The sequence below is a fragment of the Phoenix dactylifera genome, chromosome 6 (assembly GCF_051530095.1).
Source record: "Phoenix dactylifera cultivar Ajwa chromosome 6, Ajwa_hap1_PhDact_Kaust_v1.1, whole genome shotgun sequence".
NCBI lineage: Eukaryota > Viridiplantae > Streptophyta > Magnoliopsida > Arecales > Arecaceae > Phoenix > Phoenix dactylifera.
The window spans coordinates 34146394-34169309 of NC_143195.1; the positions used below are offsets into that span (position 1 = coordinate 34146394).

At 37.3% G+C, this 22916-nt stretch overlaps 1 protein-coding gene across 11 annotated transcripts in view; it reads left to right on the plus strand.

Annotated features, from left to right (window-relative positions):
* Positions 1-22916, plus strand: part of MSH4 (MUTS-like protein 4) — a 33638-nt gene that overhangs the window by 3545 nt on the left and 7177 nt on the right. For 8 of the 11 annotated variants that reach the window (XR_015988205.2, XR_015988207.2, XR_005511930.3 and 5 more), the window contains exons 5-19: positions 5597-5642; positions 7287-7333; positions 7506-7613; positions 10872-10947; positions 12296-12368; positions 12445-12590; positions 12897-12982; positions 15267-15406; positions 15472-15611; positions 15687-15737; positions 16501-16564; positions 21023-21178; positions 21260-21327; positions 21431-21489; positions 21657-21813. Coding sequence is in view for 6 of the 11 variants with exons in the window: in XM_039126551.3 (XP_038982479.2) it covers positions 5597-5642; positions 7287-7333; positions 7506-7613; positions 10872-10947; positions 12296-12368; positions 12445-12590; positions 12897-12982; positions 15267-15406; positions 15472-15611; positions 15687-15737; positions 16501-16564; positions 21023-21178; positions 21260-21327; positions 21431-21489; positions 21657-21813 (1417 nt within the window). In the remaining 5 variants the exon portion in view is untranslated. The remainder of the gene's footprint in view (positions 1-5596; positions 5643-7286; positions 7334-7505; positions 7614-10871; positions 10948-12295; positions 12369-12444; positions 12591-12896; positions 12983-15266; positions 15407-15471; positions 15612-15686; positions 15738-16500; positions 16565-21022; positions 21179-21259; positions 21328-21430; positions 21490-21656; positions 21814-22916) is intronic. The other 3 variants (XM_008797900.6, XM_088723840.2, XM_088723841.2) reach the window with 3 other exon arrangements.

A 22916-nucleotide genomic window follows, 5' to 3' on the forward strand; every position in this document is an offset into this window, starting at 1 on the left:
ATATGCAATCTGTCTACAGTAGCTCTCGCTTTGGGCTACTAAGCTTCAAAGGGTTCGTGCATAATTTATTTTAAGATTATTAAACATAATTTTAGTTGGCAATTCTAATAAAAGTTAGTTTGATGAAATTTATTGTGTAAAGGTTCTCCAAGTCTAACATTTTTGAGAGAGAGGAGACCCACCCGCACTATAGCTACCCAAGTCTAGATTTTTGAGGCTGCACCACCCAAGAATTGAATCCAAAACTTGTGGTTGCTAAGCAGAGGGGTTTGACCACGGGTGCAAGCCCTAGTTCATCTACCATAGTCTAACATATGCACACTAACTGATTGAGTTTCTTCCCATTTTAAACTTTGATAATCATTAAATGCTTAGATGTTTCTAACCATGGTTGCAAGAACTGACCACCTTTGGTTTTGTGCCTTCTCCAAATACTTGTCCTAGTTTGCTCTCCTAAATGCTTTTGAGCTTTCTAATGCTTGTAACTTTGGTCTTAATTATCATTTTTATAATAAAGTGAAAATTTTATCCTCTTATCACCATCAAGCAAGGTTCTAGTCTCAGTACGAGGTTGTGTATTGGTAGGTGGCAGGAATGATATGATACGAGTTCCGTATTGAACCATACCAGTATTACCAAAAATATATATTTTATTTTTTGTTTTCATGGTTTTTAAGCTTCATTTATTTTGTTTTGAATGGAAAATGGGTTTTGTAATTTCATTTTTGTTGCTAAAACGTAATATACTTTAATGTTTACATTACATGCCTAAAGGATTGCGTGTCTATAAATTATGTAACATTGAAAATGTAAAATATTTATACTAAGGAACTGGAAATGCAACATACATGCATCTATTCAATTCCAACTCAAGTATCAATGTCCCTCATACATGTCTAGTTCATGTTTGTAGTTAAGCATAGGGCTCGTCTCCAGCCTTGGTATTGTGCCCATCCAGGATCCTGATAGACTATCTGTACTGGTAACCATGTTGATAATGTTGCTCTATCGGGCACGTTGGTGGAAAGCCAAAAAAGGACCAAGCAAGGCTTGACCTATAGTTTGATTGAGCCTGGAGAGGACGATACCCATGAGAACGTGAAAACTCAAAGAGTGAATATCCATATGGGTCATAACTTGGCACAGGAGTATCTGATATGTTCTAGGATTTCGAGTACCGAGGGGATGCTGATACATCTATGATTCCTACTTGACACACCACCTCATCAGCCATATTGGTATTGTCCACCATATCTTGGTCCTCTTTTCCTATCTGCTATGTTGTCCTTCCTAGCCTTATACCCACGGTCTATATTCTGCATCGCATACTTAAACTAGGACTCACTAGTGAATGGAGTAAGCAAAAGGGACTGAGTACCACCCCTCCTTATCCACTAGCTCCACTCCGATCATCGAACCCATCATCACTGGAAGTCATTGTCATCATTACTTGTATCATGAGATGATCCGGGTCAAGGTTCGTTGAACTAGTATCGCAGGGAGGGCGATTGGTTTGGCATGGTATGGATCTGTATAGTGTTGTTTCGAAGTGTATCAAAAACAGGGAGAGGGAGAAAAGGAGAGAGGAAGAGAGAGAGGAAAAGGGAGGGAGGGTTAAACCCTAACTCTAACCCTAGTGGAGAGAGAGGGAGGGAGGAAGGGGGGAGGCAAAACCCGAGAGAGAGAGAGGACTCTTATCGGTGATGCCACAGGTCAGAGGGAGGTGCTCTGAGCATTGGGGTGGGGGAGGTGCTTCGAGCACTAGGTGGGGGAGAGTGGGGTTGAGGGTGATTGCGAGAAATGGAGGGTGGGGTTCTTAAATGATTCGAGTTGGGGGGGGGGGAGAGAATGGGCTTTTTAAGTGACATTTTTTAAAATAAATCAACCTTAATCGAACGGTGTAAGCCTTCCTAGAGATTTAATCCAACGGTTTCAAACCAATAGGGCGAACCGTCTTGGCTCGCCGTCGGTTTCGTTTTGGTATGCCCCGAATAGGGCAATTCAAAGCAGTACAACCATCGTATACTGTGCTGGTATTGGGCCTCAGACCGATTGCCAAGCGGCACGGATCGATACGGGTCCGCACCATGCCGGGCTTGTACCGACACAATAGAGGTGGGGGAGAGGGCGTGCGAAAGAGAAGAAAAGAGAGAGAGAAGGGGGGAGAGGGAGGGAGAGATAAGGAGGGTGGCGGAGGCCAGTGGAGGGCTGTCGGAGGCTTGTGACTCGGGCAGGAGGCTGAGGAAGGCTCCGCGTCGGAAAATAGGCCGAATCCCCTATTTTGTTTGAAACTGGGGTTTGACCTTTTTTTTTATTTCGTGATTTTTAAGTGAATTCGGTAAACAGGGGACTCGGCTTGCTTTTTGATTGTGGAGCCCGAAGGAACGTCCTCCGTGCGGCTCGCCGGCCTCCGCCAACCCTCCGTCGGCCGGCCTCCATCTCCCTCTCTCTTTCTTCCTCTCTCTATCCCTTCCTCTCCCGCTCGCTCTCTTTTTCTCTCTTTCCTTCTCCTCTCTCTTCGGCAACGGATTTTGTTTCCGTTGCCAGAATCGTCGTAGTCCGCCGCCGGGATAGCTCGGTACGACTGGAACCGTCCAGTTCGGAATAGTTCTGCCGACCTTGAGTACAACGAACCCTGATCTAGTAATCTATTATCGGAGAACTTGGGAGTCTTAGAGTCACTATGAATTGGCTCCTCATCCACTCTGTCCAATGGATTCTTTCCTTTCATTTGCTTTCTCTTGAGTGGATATCTGGGGCATCGACTTCTTACTCTTGCTCGATTGATCTCCTTGACTCTCCTAGTGGGCTCGAATATGTATACTACTCTAACTGGCCCTTGTCGTGATGATCTCTCGTCAACATCTCTATCAAATCTCTAGATGAAATTCTTCAATTATGAACTAGACCATGGTTCATATTGAACCACTTTCTATAATAGCCCTCCACATATGTATACTTTCCATCCACATATCTATAATAGTTGCCCTTAATCCCAAGACATTCTTGCTATTCTTGTCTTTTCTACCATTGAAGGCCTTGAACATGGATGCTATCTGGCTGGTACTTGAAGCTCCGACTAATGGGGTTCTCCTTAAACCTTGATCTGGTATAGACTCAGATCCAAAAGTACCTTCGTATTGTGAGAGTCCAAACTAAACTCTATGTTTGGCCACCTTATCCATCTGCCACTTTTCCTCCTTACTAGTCCAGATGGCTGCTTGAATTTTGGCCTTCACCATGTCATCTAATTGGAGACCTCATAATTTGTTGGATCCCTGGAGTAATCAAATGGTGGCCTTTTCATCCTCTTATCCAACTTGGCATGTTTCTCCCATGATCTTCTTTTCCACTTAAAGTCTCAAAAAGTTCGTTGAAAAAGCCGATGGAACTGTCGGGAACATTTCTTACATGCTATAATATTGGGATACTTGTTTGTCGGGTACTTTTTCATCAGTTAGGTGACCTGTCCCCTCAACTCGGAGGAACATCACTTGCACTTCCAATGGTGACGGCAACTATCTAGTCATGCTGCCACTCGATATCCTTAGCTTACTATTGTTGCTTTTCGGCTCGATTGTTGACTACTTAATCCTGAAATTTTTAAAGCCACTCATCATTAAATACAAAACAAGGTTGCACTGATTATCACTCTGCATCTGCAAATTGTCCATAATTTTTAATTTAAAATTACTTAAAGAGTTTAGTAAATGTTTGAAAATTTCTAAAAAGGTGCTAGTTGCTTTAAAAATTACTTTTGAACTATATTTATATAATTCTAAATTTTCACAAATTTTTATTGCATAAATACTATTTATATTAAATTTATTGAAGATGATGTATAAATTGCATAACCATTGGAAAAATATGATATATGCTTCAAAAAAACATTTACAAAACATCTTTACTTGATGCTGAAATTTCATGTGTTCTTGAATCAATAATTATTTTTGAATTTTTTATTGAAAAAATCAATTGAAATAAAGTTCCAAAATTGAATTTTAATTTTGGCTAATGTGGCCTCTTCTAGGAGTACCACATATTTTTAGCCCATATTAAGCACTAATAGCCTTATTAATCTAGGAATTACTTTAAAGCTGGACTTTTATTTGACAAGAAAATATTATGCCAAAAATTAATCAAATTGTTGTAAAAAAGGACAGCATATAGCATGCTAGGCTTTGAGCCTTAAACTAAATTTCGGAATCTATGATTGCCTTTATTTTTTCTATTAATTTTTATCCAAATTTATATTTTAGTAAAAATTAAAATAAATATTAAGAAATTAATAAAAAAAATTTACTACTGTGTAGATTGGACTAAGATTTATGACAGATCATGAAATCATACCAAAATGTAAAATTTGACATGAGTTTCCTATATATTTTTCAATTTCTGTCCATCTAAGAGATATAAGAGAAATAGGAAAATAGAATAGGAAATATGGGAAAATACCTTGCTTAACATTAGATTTGCCCTCCCTCCTCACCCTCGCATTCTCTCCCTCTCTTTCTCCTCTCCTCACTTTCTCCTCTCTTACGCTGCTCATGGGCAAAAAGATAGCGAGTAAAGGGTATGGTTTGACCTTTTCTCCCTCAATTGTTGAGGGGGAGGGGTTGATTGGACCCATAACAAGCCCTTACTAGGTCAAACCACGCGGAATGGAGTGTTTCCGGATGGTTCAGCCTGGTTAAGGCTAGTCTGCACCTGTTCAGGTCCTATTGCATGTCAAGACTTCGAACCATTTTGGTTCGCGAGCAATATTGGTATGGTACCTGACCAAACTGAGTGGTTCGATACAACAATCCTTGTTATTAAGAGTCCAGTCATATCTTTCAGATGATGCCAATGGTGTGTTAGTACGATGTAATTTATATTCTTCTTGGATGCTCTAAAATGCTGTCAATTTATCATTTTCTGCGACCTTTGCTTCTATATATCTAGTCTTGTGTAGACATATGGCCACCCAGTGCATGGGCAACTTTTGTACCCAATACATGAAATACTAATAGGAGGTCAAAGGCAGCCTCTTTTGAGTTGATCTAGTTCATTAAATATATTTTATTTTTTGGCTCTTAGCTTGGAATATGTTCCCTTTAACTATGTTGATTTGTTAGGGGATCTGCCTTACATATAGAAATGTCTATATGAAGCTAAATGAGTAGGAAATATATTCAAGGATACTGTCATTGTTTTACAACCTGACCAAGAACGTAACTAGGAAAATGAAAATGAGGCTTTAAATATAGATGCTAAGAGCAGGCACCTGGATTGGAAATGGAACCATATGTGCTAAAGGGATAGATGGTTGTTCTGTATCTTATTGTTCAAAGTGGCACAAGGAACAGGAAAGGGCGCAGGGTTTGAGAACAAGTTCAAAGCCATAATTTGATTTTTCTGTTTTTTCCTACCTTACTAGATGTCCCATATGGAATGCATCCTAAACTAAACGTTTGGAAAGTCATAGTTATTACAATAATATTATAATGTTAAAAACTCAAATTTATGACATTGTTTATTCTGTATCCTTTTGTTATGTTAGCAGCTTTACTTACAGCTATTCAGTGTATGGAATTTCTTGATTTCATAATTACAGGACTGAAGCAGAGAAAGGCGTAATTGTTACAAATCACTCATTGTCGGTATGCTTTTATTTTTGCTAATGAATCCTTGCTTTTGTAATTGAGGACCTGAAGCTGTCAAGAGATGACTGCCATGTCCTTTAGATGCATGAAACATACTTCCTATAATTGAATTTGAATTATTACTTTCATACAATCCCAATGTTTTTTCTCTCTCATTGCTGCTGTTCATATGGAGCATCTTAGGCATGATTTCATTATATCATTTGCTATTCATACCCTAGGTAATATTCGTACTGTAGCCATGCATTACGTTCCACTATGTTTGAAAAAACAAGAATTCATTATATATTCTAATCACTAGTTTCCGATATTTAATTCTAATGTAGCTTCCATCTTCATTCATATAAATACCCAAACAGATCCATGTGAAAATTTGGAGACAAAGAACTATGTCTCGAATATGCGTACGAGCTTGTTTGCATTAGCATAATTTTATGCATGCTTATTTTGTTAGTGTATCATACTTTATATTAAATACATTATAGTGAGGCTTTGCTTCTTACTTGGGCAACTCTCAGATTGACTGATGTATGTGGTTTATAGATGGATACCCAATATATTCTCAATGTGCACCGTACTTCTATTTGAGTTATTATTCATAGTGTGTCTTGTAACTTATTTTTATGATTCAGTAAAGCTTAATAAATATTTTCTTTTAATAACTAGTTAAAATATCAGCAACAGAGAAATATATGAAATTATAATGCACTGTTCTCATGTGCAATTATTTTACTATGAGAGAGGAATATTGGGCATTGTGTCTATAGCAAATCTTGGACAATTCCTTTGTTGCTGACCCACTTAAGGAATAGTTTAAGTGACAGCTAGGTCGATATTGAGGCTTATTTCAAAGAACATAATGGCAACCGAGCAATATAAAGATATGTTTGCTGTTGGTTTGCTTTATTTTTCAGATATTGCAATCAAATGGCTTATCAAACAATCCTGCTAAATTCATGCGATATAGTGTTCCAATCCTTTTGTGCTCATGATTGAGATTGTATACATTTTTCTTGTTGGTTTCACCAAAAAGGACGATAAAATACAAATGACATTCAATGATTTACAATTCCTTAGTTTAACCCCTAAAAACTTGAACGGGTCTCCTAAGCAATTTTCCTTTGGGGTGGCATAGCTAAAAGATGCCAATACAGCAAATTTATGGTTTAGTTAATTCATTTTGACTTATTGTAGATCGAGCACAAGTAGAACATCCATCTCCATTTCTGCTTATTAAAAGTATATGGTAGAAGTATTTCTAGATAAAGAAACAAGTGGGCAGAAAAATTAGCACTACTCTGGAAGGTTATATCATGTAGTTTTGTGGTTATCAAACATGTTTAGCAGCATATGCCTCTTTTAGGTGCTTCTGACATTTGAAAATGTGTTGTTATTACTTTGTTTAATATCTGTTTTATCCACAATCATATAGAATTGTCAAATCCATAAAGAAAGAAGTAGTTTTTTTTTTAACATAAGAGCTGTTAAAATTTTTCTTTATTTTTTTCTTGTCTTTTGCCTGGAAGTTTGTTCCTAAAAACTGGTCAATTATAAAATGTGTGATGAAGTTTATAGACAAGCAGTTTTCTTCTTGTAATTTTTGCCTTATGGCCTTGATCTTATTTGTCCTAACATTTTCAGGTTACCTTCAATGGCTCATTTGACCACATGAATATTGATGCAACCAGGTACTTCCTCTAATTAGAGAACAAACATTAGTTATTATTAAATATTGATAAATTAGGAAGCCTAGATTAGTAGATCTGATCACACATTCAAATGTCATATGACTCATATCAATAGTAATCTGCAAATTATGAATGCCTGCTGACTTTATGAACCATATTTCGTGCTTATCAGTGTCCAAAATTTGGAAATTATTGACCCATTGCATTCTGAACTATGTGGCACCGGCAACAAGAAGAGAAGTCTATTCCAGATGTTGAAGACAACGAAGACTGTTGGAGGGTATGTTTCATTATAGTGAGAGTTAAACTTTGTTTATGCAATCAAGATGTTTAAGGCTTGCCTATTTGGAAAAAATGAGAATCATACATCAAATTTTTGACACAATTGTCTAGCTTCAAGTTTTCAATTCTAATCACTCATTATTCACAATAGTGGATATTAAGGTTTTAAATATAGTATCGAACCTTGTACCATTTTTTCACCAGAATGGTACAATACCGGTATCAAGTGTAAGTAACTAAGTACCAAAATTGACAGCATCTTAAAAAATGAAAAATCATCAGCCCTGACCAGTAAGGTCGGTATGGTAGCATCGAGTACTGGTGTCGATTTTGTGTTGGAATGGTACAGTATTGAGTATTGACAATACCATACCGACCCCTTGGTTTTTAAATTCTTCATGGGATTAAGTTGGTTGTTTTTGTCCATTTTATACTGAAATATTAGTCTAGTACCCTGTTTAGAGTTGCTTGTGGGCTAAGAATTTGAGAAAGAAGAATAAGTTGCAGGTAGGCTAACATTCTTTTTACTCAATATATACTTAATTGGGAAAACATGTCCATAAATTTCACACAATCTTGATTTTTATGATATGCCTCAACTTAACATGATGTATGCACGGAACATTTGCTGATATCAAACTTAAGAAAACATTTTGTAATGGATACTAAATGATTTCTATAAGCATTATGGTAGTCAAAGTTCTAAACTAGTCGTATCATGTAATCCATTCCACATTATCAATGATTAAGGTATGAACTTGTAGCATAATGTGACATATTATTTAAACTTTTAAATGCTAGTGCTTGTGTTAGCACAAATGTAATTTCTTTTGTGTAGTTTGTTTATATTAATCTTTGCATTGTTGGTGCAATAATATGCTCATTAGAATTATGACCTTGCACTATTGTGTATATGTTGGCTCTTTTGCCCTCATTAGTGGTAAGTAGACCTAAGCATTTGCCACACCTGGTCGGGCCTAGCTCTACTATCAAAAATTTTGTCAGGCCCAAGCGTTGCCCAATTCGATTACAAGCTTGAAATCCATAGCCTGAGCTCGGCTAGGCACAAACCCTGAAGGCCCAAGCTTGGGCCTAGGCCTGACCGTTTGGTGGAAGGTAGAGGTGATGATGGCTAGTTGGGGGAGGGGGGTGGGGGAGAGAGAGAGAGAGAGGAGGTGGAGGTGATGAGGAGTGGGGGAAGGTGGAGAGAGGAGAGAAAATGGAGGAGGGGATGATAGGTGATCAGGGATGTGGGGGAGAGAGAGAGGAGGTGGTGGAGGTGACAACTGGCTAGAGAGGTGTAGAGAGAGAGAGGAAGAGGAGGTGGTGGCCAATTGGCCGAGGGAGTGGTAGATAGAGGAGAAGACCTGGTGGAGCTAGTGAGCCGGGGATGAGTTGGAGCTGGTGGGGCATTGGCGAGTTGGAGCTTGTGAGGTGGCGGCCTATAGAGATGGGAGGGAGAAACAAAAGATAGGGGATTTATAGGATTTAGGGTTTTCCGACTCCCTTGCCCTTTTCATATTTCATTCCAAATATCAAAAGTTAAAAATATGATGATATAATCTAATAAAATATATATAATAAACTATGCAAATATAATATAAAATATATATAATTGTTTGGGATAGGTTAACAATGCCAAGTGCGGATTAATCCAATTTTAAATTGTGCCTAAATTTCTAAGCATGGCCTGACCTGTCGGGCAAAAAAATCTTGGCCCGAGCTTGAGTTAGTGGTATGATGCAATGAATGGCCCATTGCAACCAATAATTGCTGTCTTGTCCCAAATCACCCTGTTCAAGGTGTATCGATCTGTATCAGGTTAGACCCAGGACAAGACAGCCCCTTGAACCAATTGAATCAAATCACACTAGTTTGAATTGAGTGGCATCGCCCTGTACTAGGGTGCGGCCATACTGTACTAGTCTTACCACCCGGTTTTGGGCGAAATTATGATAAAAGTGAGAAAAGTGGTCAAGAGCTATCTTGATACAGGGTGCGTACAATATCATGTCAACCGTACCTTATTGAACCTGTAATGTACTGATATGATACCTGGCAGCAAGATTGTGAACCGTGATTTAAACCATTGATCTTCAATTAAGATGGTTCAAAAACCTAATTTCAGATGATCAAATTCTACTCTTCAACTTACTTTTGGATTAAAATATCTCGTCATCAACTAGATGCCTGTGCCTTTGCTAAAAAGTTGTAGGAAAACTACAAAATCTAGCTTTGAGGATTTATTTGCCTACAGTGTGACATTATATTTGAACATCTTTCCATTGGTTTCTTCATTTAGAAATATTTTTGTAATTATTGTGGTTTATATAGGAAGATAAATTAAAGTGCATTACATTATGAAGAAGATTCCATGAAGATTCACTGTGACTTTCACATCTTCTTATTACTCAATGTTCTCCACAACGCCCTTATGCGTATATACTATGGCATGTATTTCATTTATAATTCAACATATATCTACTAATCTAATCCCTCACACAGTTGCAATCTCAAATATGCAAACTATTCTTCTTCTTTTTTGACTATTGAGCTAAAATCAATTAATTTAAACTTTTTTTGGATAGTTAAGATATGTATATATTCACACTTTTAAAAAGGAGCCAATTGATTTGAGAAAAAGGGAGAATGAAATGGGGTGTTTGGGTCCGTGAAATATGCCCTTAGGTGTAAAGCAAATCATTAGCATGGAGAACTCTAACATATGATGAGTACGAATATGGAACGTTTGGGAAACTTGTTTTCTCTTATCATCCTCATCTATCGTTTGTCTCTCCTTGTCTATAAGAGAGACCTTGTTTTCAGCTTATCTTCTTTGTACAACTTCTTAATCTTCTCTTATCAAATTTTAGTATTTATAACTGATTCAAACTGGTGATAAAACACAATTCTTTTCCTGAATGTAAATTTACATGTATATATATACAGATATATAAATATTGACAGCTTTATGGAAGATGTTTATTTTCATTTAGATGATTTGTCATTTGGTGAATGTTATAATCATTGCAGTGGACTTATGCTTTAATGATAACATGTCATTATTATGTATGAAACTCGAAAGCTATAAGCTACTCATTTACTAGATCTGCCTCTCTTATTTTCTTATTTTTTCTGTGAATGATATTCATAATTTTTTTTTTCCTTATCTTATACATAGGTTGCACACAGTTCTAGCGAGTATAGATCCTGGTTTGCTTTCTTATTGATTAAGCTATGCATATGTTAACTTCAGGACTAGACTACTTCGTGCCAACTTATTGCAACCTTTGAAAGACATGGAAACTATCAATGCTCGTTTGGACTGTTTAGTAAGTAGTTTATGTCAGAAATTTCAGTTGTACTCATGTTTAGCACAGTTTTTGTTAAGGAGGCACCACATAAAATGGGAATATCACTATAGCATATGTCTTCATCTAAAATGTAACTCTTGCAATTGCATCTGTTTTCATTTATGCTTTGAATGTGTCATTATCATCATCTGAATTCTAAATTGCTCCTGCCCTAAATGTTATAGTTATATTTGAGTTTTAATATGAAATATGAATGATGCAACAATGAGATGAAGCTACTAATGAGGGGGTAACGACCTTCTATATAATTGTAATTAGTGATTGGTAACACAAAATAGCACGATCGACAACTTGTATAGGTACACAAGAATATGTGGTTGGAAGTGACAATCTATTTGAATATGGTTTTGTTTTGCTTCATAGAGTTAAAATTTTAAAATATTAGAGGTGATTTTAATTACTACCATTACTTTCTTTATCATTTAATGAGACCTAGATTTTCATATAAGAAAATAGAGTAAAGAAACTTAGAGAGTATGGGCATGTGCAAGGAAGACTATTTGACGACACAGTAAGTTATTTGTTAAGGTATGCATATATAGGTTCACAAAGAGAAGAGGAAGACTTAGATTAATCTACACAGATGCTCTCAAGAAGCATTTGTAAAGAGTTAGTATTGATAGATGATTAGATAGATGTAGGCTATCAGAAGCGTGGAAATCCACTTCCATGTACTCGGTTCTGAAATAATGGAATGCTACACCAAAAGCCTTGAAGGAATATATTTGCAATAAATAATGAACAAGTTCCTAGTTTTAGATCCTTAAATTCTAGTACTTTCAAACCACATCTGTTTCCTTGTTTTTGACACATTTGATAGATTTGCAACACCTTCTATGAGAATACTAATATTATATATATATATATGAATATATGTTTATGTGTGTGTATAACTTTATTATATCTTCTGCACATCGAAAACCAAGGTCTGCCGAACCGACCTGGTGTGAAACCGGGTCGGTTAGCCTAATACATTTGGTTCCGGCCCTATACCTGCCGGAACCTCTACCGAGCCGGCCGGAACCGGTCCTTTACCGACTAGAACCGGTCGGTTTGGTGCAAACTCGGTGCGAACCGCACGGTTCCAAACCAGGTTGACACTGTGGACTACACTAAAAAGCATCAGGTGTCTCTTGGGGAGGCCGAAGGATCAGGATTAATGTGTAGTATGGGCCATGCCTTGGGTCTTATTCACTTTTGCCTATGATTTCATTTGTGGAAACTTTTTTTCAACATATACCACCAACTAGATAAAGATCATTAAATGTTTCTAACATTTTATCTAAATTGTGTATTTTATTTTCAGGATGAGTTAATGAGCAATGAGGAGCTATTTTTTGGCCTGTCACAGGGCCTTCGTAAATTTCCAAAAGAAACTGGTAGACTATGTGATTCATTACTAATTTTTGTAATGGTACCATTCTGACATGCTTATTTATCCAATCTCTTCCCAAGATAAGGTACTGTGTCACTTCTGCTTTAAGCCCAAAAAAATCACAGAGGAGGTTTTGAGGCCTGCCAATGGTAGAAAAAGTCAAATGTTGATATCAGACATTATTATTCTCAAAACTGCTTTAGATGCCTTACCTTTTCTCTCAAAGGTAAAACAACATGCTTCTCTTTTGACCATGATAGTCTAAACTGCATGAAAAATTAAATCCAAATTCCAAATTGTCTACTTCAGCAATTACAACCATTTTACATTTTTTTTTTCATGTCAAAAATTATTCCTCTCTTTTGCACATCTTTTGCACATGCCTTTGTTGTTATCAGTGATGTATGACATGCTTTATGACTTTCTCTCCATTAAATCCATCATGCACTGCCAAAAACCCACTCTCTTCTTCATGTGCCTATTATGCAGCAAGTGCTAGTTTAGGACTGACTGAAACCCTAATGCATTTCAGGTACTTAAGGATGCAAAAAGTTTTCTTCTTTGCAACATTTACAGGAGTGTTTGTGAAAATGAAAAATATGCAGGCATAAGAAAGAGGTTAGATATTGTAACAGTCTTTTTATTGTTTACTGTATGCACCTTGTACATATTTGCACAGAATTTTTGTTGACTGCATTTACAACAGCAAAACTAATTATTCTTATGTACATTTACAATAGCAATATGTTTCATAAAAGTCAAAATTTACAGTTGGGAAATATTCTGTTAGATTATTATGAAATCTTGAGCAATATACAACTATCAATGATCGTAAACATGGAATTTAGAGAGATAAGAAAACTTTCCATAAAGCAATGGAGCATCAATGGTAACATAACTAACCTGCCATCCAGCCCATAAATGCTGACAATGCACACAGAATTATGGATGTTATTTAAAACTCAAGCTACATGCACATCAGCACTATTATGTAGTTCCCTGTCATCCTGTTCTACTTGTCATTAACAACCCCCTTTATGCAATAGTCCACTTAAGAGCAAACACACATTTTGGGAGAACCAAGTATAATTTATTGCAACATTCTGTGGTGATGCATCTGTTATATGGAATACTTACAGTTCATAGTTTCTCCTTGAATGTTTCCTCCTTGAACATGAAAATTTAAAGCGAGTTACTTGAGTAACCAAAGGCTTTTCATTTCTGATGAAAACCCATATCTCTTGGAGGAGGTAAATCCTATGTTCATATTGTGAAGTGTGAGAGTGCTTCATGGGTTTCACTTACAATATTAACTTTGTTCTAAAACTGCTGAAACTACAAAAAATAAAGATCCCATAGAACTAAGAATACTTTAAAGTTTTGTATAATAGTTTATTTTTTTCATTTTTTGAATTTATTCCTATTTTTTTTTGTTCAAAACTGTGAAACTTGGAGCAAAACTATTTAAAAAAAGACTGCTGAATTAACTGAATACAAAACTCTGCTAGCCTAATTGAAAATGAAACCAAAGTCTAGTTTTCAAGATGAATGGAAACATATTTGTGTTCAAGAAGGAAACATATTTTGATTTTGAATGTGTGAATAACCAATGATAATGCCCTCTTTAGCAGAATCTATGGACTGTCTTTCCACTCTTGAATCAAGGATCATTATTGAAGAACCATCGATCATGGCCCTCAGGGTAAGGAACGCTCAACCATGATTTTATTAATAACTAGGAGCAGTGCTCAACCTTGAACTCTCCATACTAGACAAGAGTCTAGGATTGTCTCACTGCTTAGGAGAATGACTTGGTCATCAAGTACCATCATTCCCTCAACAAGAAGTAATGGAATCACTCTCCATACAAAACCATTCTACAAATCCATTTCCATGTCCATGGACTTCATCAACATACCTTGCACTGCAAGTGAGGCTTCGCCATTTACCTTGGGAAGAAAAAGATGAAAAAAGAAAACTTATGGTACCTTTATGACACTTGTTGCTCGAGCATGACCAAATCCATTTTCGAGACCCGCGATTTCTTTTAAACAGTTCTCACTAATCATTTGCTAGGATACTATCCTCTCATTTTCTCTGAAGAAGACTTCTCATCTCTGTTTAGGTCCCTTACCATCCATCCACAAATGACTCCCTGACTTGATCAGACTGGTGCTGACACCTAACTAGTGACCTTTGATAAAAGAACAAATAGCCAAACACTGCCAAGACCTCCAATAAAACAGCTTATAAAATTAACTAAAAAGAAAAACTTGTAACATTTTGAAATCAAGTAGCTGTGGAAAAATTGCCTTCAGCACCCCTGCTAACCAAACAGCTTGCCATTTTCTATGCACATCTGGTAGTTCACTTCTGGTGGTGCTCATATATTGCATTTGCTTGTTGCAATGAGGATTGTCTTGTCAATTCTGGGATCTGTTTTATCTTCAATTTTATATGTTTATAATAATCTTTGCTTAGTCATGACATATATCTAAATTGCTATATGATTTGTATATTTCACTGTTGTTGGTATCATTAAATTCTAATTTGATAATGTTGATAATTATCACTCAATTCGCTATGCCATTTTGTCTTCATAGTGATTAACTGGATTTCTGCAGTTAGGTCTATTTTTAATTAGTTTATTCTCAATGCTCTAGCTTAATACTTGCATGCATGTTCTTAGAGCTTGCACTGTAATATAGTTTGTATTATTATGAGCATTGAAGTTCTCATTTCTGATTTGTTTTCTCATGGAATTGGTGATGCAATTGATGATGATGTAGTTTCTTCTCAATGCTCTAGCTAATGTTTGAAAACATGTTCTTACAGCTTGCACTGCAATATAGTTTCTATTATTATGAGCTGAAGATCTCATTTTTTATTTGTTTTCTCATAGAATTGGTGATGTGATTGATGAAGATGTAGTGCATGCAAGGGCTCCTTTTGTTGCCTGCACACAACAATGTTTTGCTATTAAGGCTGGAATTGATGGACTTCTGGATGTTGCACGACGCTCTTTCTGTGATACGAGTGAAGGTTCTCCAAAAGTTATAATTGCTGTCAATTTTAATTCTGCAATGCTGTTCTAATTGTAACTACAGCTATACATACTCTTGCAAACATGTACCGGGAGGAATTTAAGCTGCCAAATTTGAAGATTCCCTATAACAATAGGCAAGGATTTTACTTCAGTATTCCACAAAAGGACATAAATGGAAAGCTTCCTGACAAATTTATTCAGGTTTGTATATTTTTCCATTATTATTACCTGATTCTATGGACTGGCACATATGAAATTCTTGAATATGATTATTAGGTCATGAAACATGGGAAGAACATACACTGCTCAAGTTTTGAACTTGCATCTGTAAGTATATCTCTTAGTGGTTTTCTTTCTCCTTTACCGATTAAATTTGATGGTTATTAAATTATTTTGGGTCTACTGCCAATGCTGGCTGGTATCTTGTCAATGAGACAAGGCTTGGCGGTTACAGTACTATTCATGATCATTTGTAATCTAATGATACAATACTCATAAGTATGTTTTACTTTGATTTTTTAGTTATTATGTTTGCTAGTTATTTTATTTTTTATTCTTTTCATACTCATATGCAAGTATCTACATAAATGTGTGTTGAGCTAGAATCCTTCTACTATGATTGAGGCTCCAGTCCTACCAGTTCAAACTAAAAACTGCATCTTTCAAATTGAGGATCTGCCGTAGATATTTAGAATACCTAAAAACAGAAATCACATGTTTCATAGGTAGGTCTCTTGAGTCTTGACTGTGCATTACGTAAACAGAAATGGATGATTGTTATGGTAAAATGGATGGTAGGGCATGTAAATTTGGGACCCATGCTGTTGATCATGAACTGCATGTTTTAAAACATGTATGAAATGCAATCTGACGGATTTGGGTACTTCTTAACCAGAAAGCATGTAAATTTGATGGCTCTTAACTTTTAATTTTGTGCTAGAGGTGCTACCACAACAGTACACATGGTTGGAGAACCTGATTCTTTTGTATATGTTGAATATGCCATCTGACCTCTAGAATCCTTAATTATAAATGTAGTTGGTGATGGTGTTTACTATACTCATGTGTCACTTGTATACCTACCTTGCAGCTAAATGTGAGAAATAAGTCAGCTGCTGCTGAATGTTTTATGCGGACGGAGCTTTGCTTGGAAGGTCCTAATGATCTTTTTAGACAATGCTTGCATGCCTCACTTTTCATTCTATTGATATTCTATCTATGAGATAACTTATATTTTGCTATTTTTTGCTTAACTACTTGAGAAATATTTATATTTATAATCAGGAACATTTATGAAATATTGAGGTTCTTGATAATAAAAGTTGACAGTTGATATGTTAGATATTCTCAAAGTCATTGAACTTCTGTACTTGAGTATAAATATTTTGTTGCACTTGCACATGTGCTTACCAAAAATCTGTGGTGGTATCATATTTCTTTTTCCCTCATTGTACCATTTTATGTCCCTGACCACGACTAACCAATTGAACAATATCATTCCATTAAAATAATTAGTCATACTTAACCTTCTGTTATATGTTTGATATTGAACTAATGAACAGTCAACAGTGCCTTAAATTTAAACATACTTGCACTAGCAAATTTCTGCTTGCACATGTTCACATACATATGCACATGGGTGTATCAGCATGTTAACACTCATGTATGCACATATTTATATCTCTTGGCAGCATGCATGTGCGCATCCCAGCCATTAGTGGGCTCCTTGTGGTGCATCATCGCCGAACTGTGCCGAACTGGGCAGTTTTAGGTGTATAAAACCAGATTGGTTGGTAATCGATACGGTTTGGCTGTTTGATTCAATGCAGTCCTTGTTCTTCTTTTTACATAAAACCATCAAGTGGCCTTTTGAAACTTCCCTCTAGCTCTTCCTCTCTCACGATTCTCCTCTCTATGTAATACCTGACCCTTTTAGTGAGCTGGGCCTGGTTCATTTGACCGGCCCAGTTGAAAAGGATTTCGGCCAAAAAGAAAGGAAAGAAAAAAATAAAATAAATAAAATGGCGCACATGCTACGCAGGTGCGAGGAGGGAAGAGGACTCTTAATAGGAGTCTTCTTCCTCCCGAGTTCGACGAACGGAATCTAAGTCGGAGTCGGATTCCAGTTGCGACCGAGTTCTATTTAGAGCTCCTCCCATCCCTCCGTCCATCCCACCAGAGATGCAACTCCAATCGGAGCTCACCGCCGAAATATTTTCTTGGTTTTTCTCTTTGAACGCTAGCTGCTACTGACGCCGTTGCTGCTGCCATTAGCCGCCGAAATCTAAGGACTCGGCCTTTCTCGAGCTACTCATTTTCACTTTCTTCTAGTGCCTTTGGAGCTCTGATTCTGGATGGTGATCGTTGAATTTTTGTTGGAAAATGGGATCCTTTGTTTTCCCTATTTTCGAAAAAACCAGCCTTGTTCTGTTTTCCGACTGATTCCTCACCGACGCTTGTCGTCGCGGTCTATCCGCGATCCTTTACACTGGCTAGAGCCCATTGTCGAAGCTCCGGCCATCGGGATGCATTGGTTTCATGGTTTAGGAGGTTAAAACCCTTGTTTTTGATCGGCTTTAGCGCTGCCACCCCCTGTTGTCACCAGTCGTCGGCCGCCTATTCGCCTGACCCAGCCCCCTCTTCCTTTCTCTTCCTTAGAGAGAGAGAAGCTTGTTCTCTCATATCTCTCTCTTCCCCATTCTTTCTCTCTCTTCTTTCCCTCTCTACTTGGTTTCTCTCTCTACTCTTTCTAGGGTTGTTTGGATCCAGCAAAGGGCCCTTCTCTATGTTTTGGACTGATTGTGGTGAGAGGGGTTTTGGACCATGACCATTAGGCGGTGTGCCGATACCAACCTTAGCCCTTGCCAAACACTGTTAGATTTGGTCATTTTCGATTTCTGTCGAACCATCTGCACCCTAGTTCAGCCTTGATTAGATGAAATCATCTTGATCGGACCTACTGCCTACTGGGATGTCGGGTATTCCCGCTTAGTCAGTCTTATGAGAGTATCGAAACTTAGTATTTTTATTGTAAATTAATCATGATTAAATTTTAATAAAATAATAATGCAATTTTGGATATTAGGTTCTAAAGGAGGACTCAAGATTAGTCAGATTGTTTGCTTGTTGTTCGTGCAAAGTAAGTAATGATCAGCCTTTTCTAGATTTTTTATTTATATAATATTATTATTACATTAAATAAATTGTTAATCGATTTATATGTGATGTATCAATTTTATGAGATGGTGTTTTGAATAAAAAATAGATATGCAATTTGGAGAAATATTTTTTAGACTATTGTTATATTGTTTACTGATCTTACATCGTATATGCATATTTTGATTGGAGTATGATTTATATATATATATATGTTGTTTTGTAAAAGAACTTTGATATGTATCAGTTTTGAACTCTCAACCTGATTATATTTTGGACTCTGCCAATTGAAAGTTATGCACTGGCACTCTGACTATTATTGGGCTCATGGATTCTACTTTTGGCCCCGCCACAGGGTATAAATGTGGTATTTCGGCCCACTCTATAGGGTATAAGTACGGTTATGTTTCTAGCCTAGCCATAGGATATAAGTGTGGTCATAGTTAAAGGTTGTTGAGTTGAATATGATTTATTTTAAATCTGATTTATAATTTTATATATGAATATTTGAAAGATATGGAATTTAATGAATCTGTGACGGAATTGGTTATGTTTATACCTTGATGCATGGTAATTTGTATTTTACTATTATATCTTATGTTATTACATAAATTATCTAGTTAAGGTATTCATTATTTACTAGGCTGTCAAGCTTATTATCCTTCTTTTCTTCATAGATGCAAATACTTAATTCTGGATGCGGGTCCTATTATGGAAGTGAGACTAGAAGCGAGATTCGACAATATCTACATAGTTTAGATTTAGTGTTATTATAATCTTTTTATCGGGTTATTATTTGAGGTATAATTGATGTAAGACTTTTTATTATTATTTGTTAGTTCGATTTGGTAGTCAATTGAATTATGGCTTAGAATTATTTAAATATATTTTGCTGCTTGTTTATGATATCATGATGAGATGCGTTGCATGCTTGTGGGAAGAGTTCCCTATAAGTATGCGGCGGTTGCCACAAACCTGACTTGCAAACTCGGGTCAGGGGCGTGATCAAGATTTGTCGGACCGACCGTACCGGCGTACCGGTGAGCACCGGTACTGGTACGGTTCCAGTTCGGTACCGGCTTGGCACCGGTACCGAACCGGAGCCGCGCGCGCGCGAACATAAAAAAAAGTAAAAAAAAAACAACACGTCCGCGTGCATCCGCAGACGCGTCAAATGCCACAGAGTGGCATTTAATGATACTCTGTGGTATTAAATGGCGCACGCGGGCTGGTAGCCCGCGTGGGCATGCTGCCCCGCACGGGAAACCACGCGCGGGCGCGCGTTCTCCGCTCGCACGTCTGTGTGAGTTTCCCAAAAAAAATCGCAGCGCCCGCGCGGACGCATTAAATGCCACAGAGTGGCTTTCAATGCCACTCTGTGGCATTAAGACGCCCACGCAGGCTCTTCCCCGTGCGCGGGGCGCGCTGCCTCATGGGATGAGGGTTTGAAAGCCCTCTCTCCCTCTTTCTCTCTCTCTCTCTCTTCCTCCCTCCCTCCTCTCTCTCTTCCCCTCTTTCCTTCTCCTTCTCCCCCTCCCTCATCAGCTTTGGCATTCTCGGTATGGCTTAGAATAGAATGGCATGGTACCGTACCGTACTGCAAGGCAATTGGTATGGGTCCCGGTATCGGCATGGCATACCTTGGAATAGAGAATCAGAATTATCTCTAAGTGCAGCTCTAGAGAAGATTTTCATTTGGTTATGTTTTTGAGTTGTATGATTCTCTTGCCATGTGATTGAGAAGGTTTTCTGTTTCACTCAATATTTTTTAGATGTCATAGGTTCTTTAAAAATGATTGCTAACGATATAATTTTTCACTATCACAAGATTTATTTCAGAATCTATCATCTTGCCAAATCACTTTCACTTCCTATACTCCTCAGAAATTGATACATTCATTTTAACTGGCTATACTCTTCAGAAAATGCTATGCTAGAAAGCAATTCCCACTGACATGGAGCAAACTTTAATGAATGAGCCAACATGAGGGTAAATACTACTAATTAAATACTCGATAGAAGGCAAAATTTATTTTCATCTCAAGAGGATCTGGGAGTGCGAATCAGTTATATGAAGCATTTGGTCTTACCTGTCTTTGTAAGCTGTGGGGTGGAGGGTAATAACTTACGTAACCATTTCTATATAACATTTCAATGCTTATTTCAATCTTGGCAACTATAATGACTGTGCTGAAATGATTGGCTTGTACTCTAAAGAACTTGGATGATATTGTCTACAAATCTTTTTATGATAGAGCTGCCTTCTTTGTGATGCTTTTAATCATTTTTTGTATTTTGATATTGTGTTATGTTTTTAATGAAAATTGGTTCTGGATCCATGAATATAAAGTTCATACATCCTTCCCACTCAAGCTATTACCCAACATTTTATGGCTACTGACAAGTGACTATAGGACCGGGATGACTTTTTTAATTTTCTGTTATTCATGTGTCAGTTTTCTTTGCAGGGCTAGTTGATGTCATAAGGGAGGATGTCCCCATACTAAGACTGCTTGCAGAGGTCTTATGCCTTCTAGACATGATTGTGAATTCATTTGCACATACAATATCCAGTAAGCCAGTTGATCGCTATACAAGACCAGAGTTCACTGGTAACTGCTAGGTTCTATTTGTAACTAGAGTTTAGTTTTCTTACTGCTAAAAAAAAGCCTAACTGATTTATGATTGGCCAGATAATGGTCCTATGGCAATTGATGCTGGAAGGCACCCTATTCTAGGAGGCTTACACAATGATTTTGTTGTATGTATTTTTATCTATAGGTTGATTTAATACTACAGTTTATTGCAGTAAAACTATTGGTTAATATCCTAGAAAAACTAATTTTATAGCTCTTCTCATGCAGCCTAACAATCTTTTTCTTTCTGAAGCATCTAATATGGTGATTGTAATGGGCCCAAACATGTGAGACTGCCTTTATATGAACATCTTTTTGTATCTATCCCCCATAGTGATAATTACTTTTTTCGTCTCATATTATTAACATCATTGATAGGCATTACTCCCGAGTCCCAAGTTTTACAAAAAAAATCATTTAAATATTATTTATCATTTGCATGTGTTTTGCTCAGGAGTGGGAAAAGCACTTATCTTCAACAAGTTTGTCTGATAGTTATTCTTGCACAAATCGGTTGTTACATTCCTGCTCGTTTTGCATCTCTAAGGGTGGTTGATCGCATATTTACACGGATGGGGACTGGCGACAACGTTGAACACAACTCAAGCACCGTATGCAACTCAAAACTTCTACCTTTTCGGGCTAATGCATTCATTCATCTAAATTTAGGAAAGTAATTCAAGAAAAATTGGAAAATAATCTTTTTTTTAATTTTTAGTCTTGTAGACTAGGGAATGTAGACCATACTGAGGTCTTATTTTTGTGGACTTCACTCAATTGGAATGCAAGCTTCTTCTACAATAAGTTTAATATAAGATATCCATATGTTGTGTATACATTTTATTGCAGGTTTGCAATCTTGCCATATTTATATTGCACATATAACTGATAGCACATAATGTAGGTAATATCTAAGCTCTCCTTAATGATGTGGCCCATGCCAGCACGCACATAAACACTAGTTTGAACATTTACAAGTCATGGAGAGCTTTATGTTTTCTATGTTTCACAGACATACAAAAGGAAAGACGAAACAAACATTTTTGCTACTGGGAGCATATGAATAGCTATAGCTTTACCCACAAAAAGCTAAGACGATCAAAAACAAGGTTGTGAAAATACCTAGGCAGGGCTGGTCGGTAGACACTCTCTATGGCCTACGCAGGTGCCTGGGTGGCCACCTAGGAAAGAAAGCATCAGCAGCATAGTTACTAACTTACCATTATATAAGAAGAAGATGAAGGTGAACTGCTGCAGAACAACATAAAGAAGAACATGAGCAGCAGCAGCAGCAGCACAGCTACCACCACCGGAGTTGGTGGGGCTGAGTTCAACTTGGATTCCAGCTGTTGCCTGCTGATTTCGTCATTTGGACAATAGTTCTATTATGGTCCAAGGGTTTAGATAGTTGTATGGTTGTCATCCAAGTTATTGCTCGGGATTTTGGCTTCTGCTTCAAGCCTTTTCTAGTGGGACCTCGGGTGTGTCTGGTGCCAGTCTGGCCAGGGGCCGAATGTGCCCAAAGGGTTTTAGAAATGATCTGACCTACCAGTTACAAAATTTCAGCATGTACACTAACACTATTTATCAAGGTCCGCCAAACCAGACCGAACCAGGCAGTTCGTCCCGTACTGAGACGACCCGATAGAGGATCGGGTCAGTTCCTTTCTTTTTTCGGAACTGACTCCGAATCAACCGAAACCAATTCCGAACC